Below are 11,197 nucleotides of genomic sequence, written 5' to 3' on the forward strand. Positions count from 1 at the left end.
GACACACACACACAACTAACACACACCTAACACACACCTAACACACACACACACACACACAATAACTACTACTACACACACACACACACAATAACTACTACTAACACACACACACACACAATAACTACTACTAACAAACACACACACACACACACACACACACTACTACTACTACTAAGAAGGAGGTAAAATCACACACAACTTAACACCACTAATAACTTAATAACAATAATAAATATATCATTATAAGATTATATAAAATAATACAACCACATTATGATCAACAGTCAAAGTCTAATAAGATGCAGCTGGGGTCTATTTGGGCCACGTCTGCCCCTCGTCCCCACAGGAGGAAGAAGTCCTGTCTCTTTCTACGCGTGATGCTCTGACCTCACAAGTTGGACACGGCGACAGAACAGAGGTTAACGTCCTGCAGAGGGGATTTGGAACATGTGGTCGTACTGATCACGACCTGGAGCGAAGAATCAGCACGAAAACAATCAAACTACAGATATGATCAACATTTATTTAGAAAAGGGACAATTATTCAAACAAAGTCATGAACAGACACTGAAGTGTGGGTCAGTGTTATGGGGGGGGGGAGCAGTGCTCACATCTGGACTTGTAGGTAATGTTCATAATTAGCTCGAAGGACAAACTCAAAGTAGGGTTTTGTTTTCAAAGTGCTCAGGTCGTCGGACTCCAGCAGCTCTTTGACGTCCGGCAGGTACGTCTGCAGAGGAACACCTGAAACACAAAAACACGCAGTTACATCCGTCATGTGAGGAAAACGTGGAGTCGAGCTCACGATTGATTCTCTAATTGATCTAAAGGTTGATCAGTTTGATTTCAGGGATACATTCAGGCTGTTGTCAGACATGAGCTCCTGGCAGGAAACGTTCCAGATGTTTGTGTTCTCACAAACAGAACCTGCAGAACATTTCAGTTCATGTCTGGAAGCAGATTTAAATGAGTTGAAACCTCGTGGAAGTTGATAATGAACTTCTTCTGTTTCAGACATATGACGGTTATTTCTAAAGAGAGAACTTTATCAAGATGGAAGCTTTATTTTAGGATACAAGGATTATTTTCATTATCGATTATCAAATAAATCAGTTTGGATAAAAAAACTGTAAAAGCAGGAAAAAACGTGAATCCTCTGAACCACCGATTACTTTCATTTAACTGAGAAAATTGTTGAATAAAATAAATACATATTATGGTGGGTAATTATATTTAACAAATGAGAACAAAAACATTTTCCCTCAATAAGCATCAAGCCCATGAGCGCCTCACCTTCCTGTATGAGCTTGAGGAGGATCTTGACGAAGATGCTGTCCTTGGCGGCCTCCAGAGGGTCGTCGTTCCCGTCAGCCGAGGACCAGCTGGGAGGCAAACATGAAAAATGATTCACACCAGCCGGAGACAGTGATGTACAGAGAATACAGAGCACGGTCACAACACCACTGGGAGTTTGTACAAATAATCTCACTCGTCTCTCCTGAGGGCCTTCCCGATGATTTCACATTTCAGCGAGTCGATGTCCGCGGCGTCCTCCTGAAAGACAAACAGAGCATCACACGAAGTTGACTTTGACGTCAAGTCGAACACTGAAGTGACCAGTTTGAAATAAAGACCTCGTCCATGTACTCCAGCAGATCCAGAGCCTTTTTGTAGTCGTACTCGTTGGCTCCTCTGTTGTCGTCGCAGATGTACAACTGCAGAGAGAGGAGTCGCTCGTGTTTTTATGTCATGTGACTTTATTTATTCAAATATTGCAGCTATTCAGTTTCAACTAGAATCAACGATTCACGACGAGACCTTGGGGTCACGTGGCGAGAATGAGGGATATGAAGACATGTCCTCAGGCCAGGTGAGTTCTGTGAGTTCACCTGAATGAGGTTGTGAGCGCTGAGCAGAGGCATGGTGTCGGGGTTCTGCTGTTTCTCCTCCAGCAGCTGTCGAGGCAGAGTCTCCTGATGCAGCAGGAAGCGCTCCTGCTCCACGATGTCTGATTGGACAGAACATTAGCAGTGGTCAGCGTTCTGTACCACAAACCGCTCTGCACCTGTGTCACTCAGGCATGCATCCTTTAAGGACTGCACCTCCCTGGACCATTACAAATAGACGTGAAGTGTGAAGCTGATGATATGGACAGATCTGGAGATATGCTTTCCACCTAGAGATTGACAGACTTCTGGATTTGGTAGATTTAACTAGACGATGCCACAACAATTAGTAAAGCAGAAATGTCTAATAATGCAGGTGCATGTTTTTAAATGACTTTTTAAATAATTGATACCTGTCAGAATGAAATGTTGGGATTTATTTCACGACGATGCTGTTTGATTCCACCTCAGGCAGGAGTACGGCGCCGTGATTATGACCATGCTGTGTTTTTTGTGTATTTTTGGGGCATTGACATGAAAGCACAGGTGTGACATGAGGAGAGAGAGCAGGGGAAGACGCACAGTGACGGTCCGGGTCGGTACAGAACCGGCTATAGGTAAACTAAGACTGTCTATACTGTCTGTTTGCTTTTTTACCGTCGACTTGTTTGTTGAGTTTGTCCTCTGGCAGGTCGGACGCCAGCGCCGTCAGCTTACTGAGAGCCAGCAGCGTCTTCTTCTTCACGAAGTAGCGTGCCTCCATGTTGGCCTGGCTGTAGAGCGTCCGGTGGGCCTGCAGGAGACAGGAGACACCACGTCAGCCGAGACGAAGCAGACACTGAGACAGCGAGTCTTAAAAACCAGCTCCGACAGCTGATGATGTGAGTTTGAGTGTGTTTCATACCTTGTGGTAGTCATGGACGTGGATGTGGTGCAGCCAGCTCAGGTGCTGGTGAGCCTGCAGGAAGCTGGACAGCTGCTGGTGCTGAGCGGCCGGCTGGGACAGCAGCTTCCCCCTCTTCCCCTTCTCCATGTACCAACGGAACAGGAAGTCAGCAAAGTTCTGCAGCGGGACAGGAAGGACGTCAGAGAGCGGCTGCGTGACAGAGCTCGGCCGCGAGAGATGAAACTCGGGATTATTCACATCTCAGAGGACAGAACTCACTAGAGTGACTAAGTGTTATATACAGTCCCTGTTTGTCTTTATATACAGTCCCTGTTTGTCTTTATATACAGTCCCTGTTTGTCTTTATATACAGTCCCTGTTTGTCTTTATATACAGTCCCTGGTCGTCTTTATATACAGTCCCTGTTTGTCTTTATATACAGTCCCTGTTTGTCTTTATATACAGTCCCTGTTTGTCTTTATATACAGTCCCTGTTTGTCTTTATATACAGTCACTGTTTGTCTTTATATACAGTCCCTGTTTGTCTTTATATACAGTCCCTGTTTGTCTTTATATACAGTCCCTGTTTGTCTTTATAAACACTTCTGTCCCTGTGTACCTGGTCTGCGAACTTGGCCATGTAGTGCTGCAGGCGGCTCTGGTTGTCGGTCTGCTCACACATCTGCACCAGGATGTCGAAGTCACAGTATTTCTCAGCCAGCGCTGCCACCCACTGGTACTGACCCAGTTCCACTGCAACACAGATTCAATCGTTAGCGTCGCTGGAGGAATGAGCGTCCATCTGTTTGTAATCTGTGACGTCTGAGACTCCAACACTTACACAGTGGTTGCAGTAGCTCGGAGCGGCGCTGGGCGTACTCCATCTCAAGGCTGTTGTAGCGCTCCTGTTGGGCCCCCGGGGGCCTCTGCTGCTGCACGGAGGTCAGCTGGGCCACACAGCCACTCAGGTAGATGTCCAACAGCGCCACCAGCTGCTCACACAGGGCGCTGCGGAGTGCCGAGTCAGCATGCGGGTACACGGAGCGCAGGATGATCTCGTGTTGGCGGGAAATGACGGTGCGAACGCCGCCCACGCCGCCGGACGCTGGAGGAAAAAAGGGATGAATCGTTTTGCACAAACAGGCAACAAACACACATCTGGAAGTTCGTCTATGATAGCAGAGAAAAATGTGAATTTGTGTCACCTGTCCACGGGATGTACTCGGGCTCAGCAGCTGCTTTCTCAGGAGCTCTGTATGTGGAGGACTTGGTCTCTCGGTACTGACCAGCGGCCTGAAGCATGTCCTGCACACACACACACACACACACACACACACACACACACACACACACACACACACACACACACACACACACACACACACACACACACACACACACACACACACACACACACACACACACACACACACACACGTTAAAGTCAGTGGCGGCACAAAGCATCCGTCATGAACTCCTGAACGGTGGTTTTACCTTGATGATGTTGTTGACGGTGAGGACCACCTCGGCCCACTGCACCGAGTCGACTGGGTTCTCCTTCAGACTCCGCTCCTCCTCCTCCAGCAGACAGTCGAACACGGAGGAGATCTGAGACACCTGTGAAGCGACCACACCCCCCCCATCAGGCAGCCGTCCGACCGCCACATAAAAGCAGCTCAACAGAAAACAGGTCAAACCTCTCTGAAGAAGACATCGGCAGCTGTGAGGCTCGGCGGCACGGCAGCGTTGTTCCTCTGCAGCGCGGTGCCGATGGCTCGGTTGACCAGCTCGGCGTGCTTGGTGTGGTGGTTCTTCAGCACCATGGCTGCCTGCAGCTTCTCTGCATGCTCACACAGCAGCCGGCGGGTCGCCATGGGAGCTGAACGCACCGTCACCTGACCGAGCCGGTCCAGCAGACCGACCTGACAGAGGAGGACAGGAAGTTATTTTAGTCAAGTTATTAAGATGCTGTCGGTCTGCATCATCAAGGTTTCTCCCTTTGTTGATATGAGTAAAATATCTGCAGTCGCCACAATGATAGGTTAGTGTGTGTGTGTGTGTGTGTGTGTGTGTGTGTGTGTGTGTGTGTGTGTGTGTTTACCTGGAGCAGGAAGTCCATGAAGCAGCCGTGGGCCTTCATCTTGTCCTCCAGCTGGTGGAGGATGATGAGGGACGTGAGGGGAAACCCGACGCTCTCTGGATGAAAGAAAGAAACAGAAAAAACAAATAAGTCTGAATTAAAAAAATCTATTTTTCTGCATTTTGTTTTGTTCTTAAATCATTACTTCTTTCAGCAAAATACTTTTTTAGATATTTTCTTTACACAGATGAATTAATCGCATATCACAGATACAGCAGCGTCGGTGTATATGATGTCCAAAATGACCAATATGAAATCTCCTTTGTCTTTTCTGGCTTAAAGCAAGTGGAAAAAAATGGTTCTGTTGGTTTGCAGTGAAAACACTTTGTTGGATAGTTTGGACTTTTGGACCAATCACAGGAAGTAGAGACAGAGTTAAACAGTAGAAGAAGAAGAAGAAGAAGAAGAAAAGAAGAAGAGAAGAAGAAGAAGAAGAAGCAGCTGCAGTCTTCACCTCCGACGATAAAATGTTTGGAACACGAGGAAGTTCATTTGGTGCATTTGAACTAGTGGAGTACTGTAGTACTGTCAAGTTCTGTAGAGTACTGTAGTACTGTAGAGTACTGTAGAGTTCTGTAGTACTGTAGAGTACTGTAGAGTACTGTAGAGTACTGTAGTACTGTCAAGTTCTGTAGAGTACTTTAGTACTGTAGAGTACTGTAGTACTGCCCCTGAAGGTGCTGATGCTGCTAGTGATACCATCATGATGTTGCCATGGTAGCCACATGAAGCTCTTCATTCATTTATGTCATTGTCAACATTTTCACGAGTTTTGTCTTTTTTTCAGTTCGTCAGTCAATTGTGAACCGACTTGTTTTAAAAGATGCTGCTCAAATTCTGTCTCCTCACCGTCAGGGACAGATTCAGCCCAGCGAGGGTCGGACGCCGGGTAGTCGTCCACCAGGTCCAGGTTGATCTGAATCACGACGCTGTCCAGCTCCGCCCCCTCCTCTCCGTCACCGTCGGCAGGGAACAGCTCGTCTGTGACGGTCTGAGCCCCAACCAGGTCGTTACTGACAGAAGAGACATTCTTTTACTTAGAGTATCATCCTATTGATATAAATCAAATGTTCAAATGACTCAGATAACACGATGAATGAAGCTCTTTGTATTTGTGAGTATTTTACTTTTATAACCAATCGGAAGTGAAACCCATTTCACTTTTACTCTGAAAATACCGTGTCGTTTCATATTAGGCACCAGAGACCAGTTCTCACAAGTAAAGATTATTTTTTGTTAAGTGTGATTTGGGGACGTGATTTGTGGACGCACCGACAGAACTGCAGGAAGGCCGTCTTCAGGAGTTTGGTTTTGTCCTCCTGAGCGAAAGGCTCTGATCTGGTCGGAGTCTCCATGGCTGAAACCTGAAGAAGATGAGAAATGCATCTTAGATTCAATCACAGTCACACGGTTTAAAGTTCTTAGTTTAATAAGCAAAAGTCATATGAAGAAGCAGCAGGAGATGGTTCGGGTCAGACTCGTTCACAACAACAGGAAAATGTGCAAAACATTCAGGAGAGAGAAAGTACTTTTCTAAAACTGTTTTCTTTGTACTTTGAAGTCAATGTTTTTTAAGACTTTTCAACATCCTGACATTTCCTCGCTTCCTAGTTTTACCTCCGGAGCTGCGGCCAGCGACGAGCACAGCGAGTCCTCCATGGTCTCCGGCAGGATGGAGAAGCTCTCCCGGGCCACCACCGCCACCAGGCCGCTGTTCTGGGAGAAAAACACCGGCAGGTTGGCGCAGCAGCCCCCCCCACGTACACCGTCACCTGGACAGACAGACGTCAACACAGATGTTACCAGGTCTTACTAAAAGCAGATCTATTTCAATTTGGCTTTCTTTAATAAAATGCTATTTCCTTTATCTGACCTGAACCGCGGACGTTGAGGTTTATGTTATGAATCCAAACAGCAACGAGACCGGAGCGACAGGAGCTGCCACTTCTTACCTGGTGAGCTAAAGCTGATCTTCTCATCAGGAAGTCCCGCCCCGCTGGTTCCTGTCGAGCAGGCGAACACCAGCTCCTCGTTGTAGAGGTAGGCGATGGAGCCGGGAGCCGGCGGCAGCACCAGCCGTGTGGCCTGCAGGGCGTCTTCGCTCTGAGGAAACGACACATCGCAACAAAACATCTTCAAAATCTGCTCATCTTCCATTTATTATTATGACTGAAGCTCTTAAATCTCCTCAAGCTGCGACACCATCTAAAGAAAGATGCTTTTAAATCTCAACACGTCAAACTCGCATTAAATGAAATTGGAGCTGCAGCCCCTCTAACGTGATGAAGGTGAATGGAGTTGTGTTTGTGGCGCTCAAAGCACTGAAAGGTTTTAATAAAGAAGCAGTGTCAGTCACTCTGGAGAATCCACGGTCAACAAGTTTAATCAGAACGACGGCTGAGTGACACGGCCCAAACCTTCTGATCTCCAGACTCCAGAAAACAAAATGTGTCGCTGAACATACACTTTCTCGATCGTGTGAAGTGAGTCTGCGTCTGAATTTGAATCTCTTCCGGATCTGGAGCAGGACTGACCTGGAATGGAGGGTTGTATTTGGTGACCTCCACGGTAAACTGGTCGGCGATGGTGGCTCCGTTGTCCTGGAGGGTCACCAGGCAGAAGTAGGCCAGGCAGGGAGTGTCTGACGGGTGCCAGGCTGCAGCCAAAACCACCAGGCCGGCTCTAGATAAATAAACACACACACATATTTGTCTTTGTTTTGGACAGTGTCATATGAGCAGCACAAACACACACAGATGAACACACTCACTGGCTGAGCTTCATATCCAGATAGGTCACATTCGCCCCCTCCTTCATCTCCTCGTAGTTGCTCTCTGAGCCCTGGTGAGGGAGGAGAAACATCCTTTGTTCCATGTACAACTTTATTCACATCCTCGGAAACAAAAGCTGTGTGTTTTAATCAATACGGCTGCTAATTTCTGTAAGTAACTAACTGTGGTGAGGCTTTGGTTGAATAATAAGAGTTAATATTATTCCTTCTGCATTGTTTCTGAGTGTAAATGCGGCAACATGACAGAATCAATACTGATATTCAGCCTCTACGATGATGCGTTTCCTTGTACTGACCCAGATGGCGTCGCTGATGCTCTCCGTCAGAGCTCTGCGGGCGTCCCAGCTGAGGGTCTGATGCTCCCAGCTGTCGTCCATCTCCCACTTACTGAGACTGGAGCTGGTCAGCGTGTACAGGCAGCTGGCTCTGCCCTCCCACTGCACACTGTGGAGCTGCACACAGACAATATGCTGTTCACACCCGGCATGTGATCAGATCTCACTTCCCTGCTCTAGAGGCACAAACATCCTTTGTGTTTGTGAAGACCAAACTATGTTGCAGTTTATCAGGGTGAAACTAACATACTTTAAAGACGTGGTATCGGATCGGTTCATAGATTTGTGCACTCGCCGATGCCTGACCTGACATTTTCTGCAGCATCAGGGGTGTTTCTGATGCAGGTATCTGAACATCTCGACAGTGAAATCGGAGTTTGTCTCACCGTGTCGTTGGCCGGCGGGGAGAGGATGCCAAACAGGCTGGAGACGCGGCGTCCGATGCCAGACAACATGCCCTGACCCTGCTGCAGAGCTCGGTACTGCAGCTTCCCCGAGGCGTCTGTGCTCGCTCTCAACAGCCGATTCTTCACTGAGGACAGGACAAAGCTTCCACCCTGAGAGGAGAGAGGGCAGAGGTCAAACAGCAGGACTCTTCAGCTTCAGGACAAGCCCCACATTGATTCACAAGCAGCTTTGGACCGACTTTGATTTTAACTTCTTAAACTAAATGTGATTGGTTTAAGATTCACTCACTCTGACAGCGACCACACAGTGGCAGAGGTCTCCCAGGTCCACGTCGGTCTCTGTGTAGTTGCCTTCCTGAGCCAAGCTGGGCCAGAAACGAGCTGTTCCCTCTGTGGCCGCCGCCAGGACGGAGATGGACTGAACAGAGGCCGTCTCCAGAGGGGAGGCGGACGCGACGGCCACGAGATCGGCTGTGTAACTGTACTCGCTGCCAGGCAGCTGCAGCTCCTTACACACCGACAGCTGCGGGAGAGAGAGAGAGTTTAGAGACTCAAACTATGGATCAATGAACGCTAACATCCTGGAGTTCTGTGATTCATGGATCGTTTCGAGGGAAGAGGGACTGAACTGCACCTTGGCCACAGCCGTCTGACTGATCTTCCAGATGATCAGTCTCTCTCCACAAACCATCCAGGCCCAGCCGCTCTCATTCACCTTCACTGAGATCTGGTCGTCGGCTACCGGCACCAACACACACAGAACGGTTCAGTAGGAATATTGGAAACAGGAGTTTTAACTAAATCTCACAATCACAAAATCTGAGAAATCTGGAAACACGCGTACCATCAGCCATCGTCAGCGCCTCCATCACTTTGACAGGTAGCGATGATCCGAAGGTCTGGACGTCATAGTTGATTGAATCTGCAGCTGCGTGACTCTGCACTCGGGTGGGCGTCGACCTGGCGGAGGAAGATTTAGAGTAAGACGGAGGAGACACGATCTCCGCTGAACACCAAGTCAGAACTCGTTTGTGCTGCCGCTGAACTTTACTGCAACAGATTAAACCTAACGTCAGATTATATCTGTTGGAGACACCTGGGAGTTGCTTGACGTCCTTTCAGATGATATTCTACATTTACAATCGTTAATGTGTTTGTTCAAACCCTAAATCTACTGTGCTGCACGTGGCGTCCGTTTCATTTCTGTTTGGCCTGGAAAAGAGGGATCCCTCCTCTGTGGTTCATCCTGAAGATATTTCTTTCTCCGTTTTGAAGATCTTGAGACAGAAGGCGTCGTCCCGGTCTGACTTGACTACACTATTATTCTCCAAAGGATTTGTCAATCTAAGTTTAGTGGTTTTCTTCCGGACCTGGATGGATTCAGTCTGGATTCATAGGGGAACAACAACAACAGTGAAATGCATTTTGTGTTTTAGAGAGTCTTATTAGAATAATTTAGTCCAGAGGTTTTAGATCTGGATCAGATGTGATTAATAGAGCTATCATATCTGACACTGGATTTTAAAGAGTTTTTATCTTCTCTGGATGGATCAAGTCCAGACCTGACTGGTTTTAGATCTGGACCTGGTCTGGACCTGGTCTGATCCAGATCGGACTGGTTTTAGATCTGGACCTGGTCTGGACCTGGTCTGACTGGTTTTAGATCTGGACCTGGTCTGATCCAGATCGGACTGGTTTTAGATCTGGACCTGATCTGGACCTGGTCTGGACCTGGTCTGATCCAGATCTGACTGGTTTTAGATCTGGACCTGGTCTGGACCTGGTCTGGACCTGGTCTGATCCAGATCTGACTGGTTTTAGATCTGGACCTGGTCTGGACCTGGTCTGATCCAGATCTGACTGGTTTTAGATCTGGACCTGGTCTGATCCAGATCTGACTGGTTTTAGGTCTGGACCTGGTCTGGACCTGGTCTGGACCTCATGTGAGACCGCCTCTGCTTGCTGTTGAAGCTGTGCTGTCCTCCGGACGGGTCCGGGCAGTGTGTCCTCTCACCTCGCTGACAGAGGCGTCCTCCTCGGGGAGAACAGGAGGCTGCTGGCCGCCCCGGACACGCTCTTCCTCCCGGTGGCTCGGCTCTGCTGCCGGCGGCCGGAGCTGGGGCCGCTGCGGGGGCTGAACATGTCTCCGCTGCGGGACCCGAACCGGATCGACGAGTGGGTAAATAAATGGGAATCGAACCGGTGAGACTTTTCCGGAACTTCTCCGCTCAAAATAACGCGCGGTGCAGTCGCGTGAAAATGTCGTCACCGTCTAACCAAGCCCCGCCCATTCAAACAAACTTTATTAACAAGCATGGTGGTGCTGCAGATTCACATCGAGCTGCTGAAGCAACTTTCACAATGAAGAAGAACTTTACGCTACGAACCTTTAAAACATTTAATTTAGATACAAGATAAAAGACTTTGTACATGATTATTTCAAGTGTGACGGAACTACACATCCCATAAGCCATTGCGAATGATCCTTACCAATGACTTCAAGTTCAAAGCGTTTATTGTCGTATGTACAGTCCACTATTAATACTGTTAAAAAAGATATCACAGGAAGAAAAATATGAAGATAAATTGACAATAAAATGTATAAACACTACATTCCAGCTGCTTGAATTAAACCTTTACTTAAATTAATTAAACCGTTAATCTAGGGTTGTAATATATTGTAGATAGAAAGATAGACAGATAGACAGACAGAGAGACAGACAGACAGACAGAGAGACAGACAGAGAGA

At 47.7% G+C, this 11,197-nt stretch overlaps 1 protein-coding gene across 2 annotated transcripts; it reads right to left on the reverse strand.

The window, feature by feature from the left end:
• Nucleotides 1-216: 216 nt before the first annotated feature.
• On the reverse strand, nucleotides 217-10,712 carry nup133 (nucleoporin 133). 2 transcript variants are annotated; one of them, XM_035141998.2, is made up of 26 exons: nucleotides 10,463-10,712; nucleotides 9,293-9,408; nucleotides 9,083-9,186; nucleotides 8,738-8,971; nucleotides 8,428-8,598; nucleotides 8,003-8,158; nucleotides 7,686-7,756; nucleotides 7,450-7,597; nucleotides 6,868-7,018; nucleotides 6,533-6,687; nucleotides 6,188-6,279; nucleotides 5,765-5,928; nucleotides 4,877-4,971; nucleotides 4,473-4,697; nucleotides 4,270-4,392; nucleotides 3,981-4,080; nucleotides 3,617-3,880; nucleotides 3,395-3,528; nucleotides 2,794-2,952; nucleotides 2,547-2,682; nucleotides 1,893-2,011; nucleotides 1,638-1,718; nucleotides 1,493-1,557; nucleotides 1,297-1,385; nucleotides 615-747; nucleotides 217-472 (listed from the first exon to the last, which is right to left on the reverse strand). In XM_035141998.2, the coding sequence occupies exons 1-26, from the start codon at nucleotides 10,588-10,590 to the stop codon at nucleotides 466-468; spliced, it is 3,420 nt and encodes a 1,139-aa protein (XP_034997889.1). In that variant the 5' UTR covers nucleotides 10,591-10,712; the 3' UTR covers nucleotides 217-465. The 2 variants fall into 2 exon arrangements, with proteins under 2 accessions (XP_034997889.1, XP_034997899.1); XM_035142008.2 differs by lacking the exon at nucleotides 217-472 and having other exon boundaries at nucleotides 507-747.
• Nucleotides 10,713-11,197: the final 485 nt, after the last annotated feature.

The sequence above is a fragment of the Hippoglossus stenolepis genome, chromosome 2, assembly GCF_022539355.2.
Source record: "Hippoglossus stenolepis isolate QCI-W04-F060 chromosome 2, HSTE1.2, whole genome shotgun sequence".
In the NCBI taxonomy this organism is placed as follows: Eukaryota; Metazoa; Chordata; class Actinopteri; order Pleuronectiformes; family Pleuronectidae; genus Hippoglossus; species Hippoglossus stenolepis.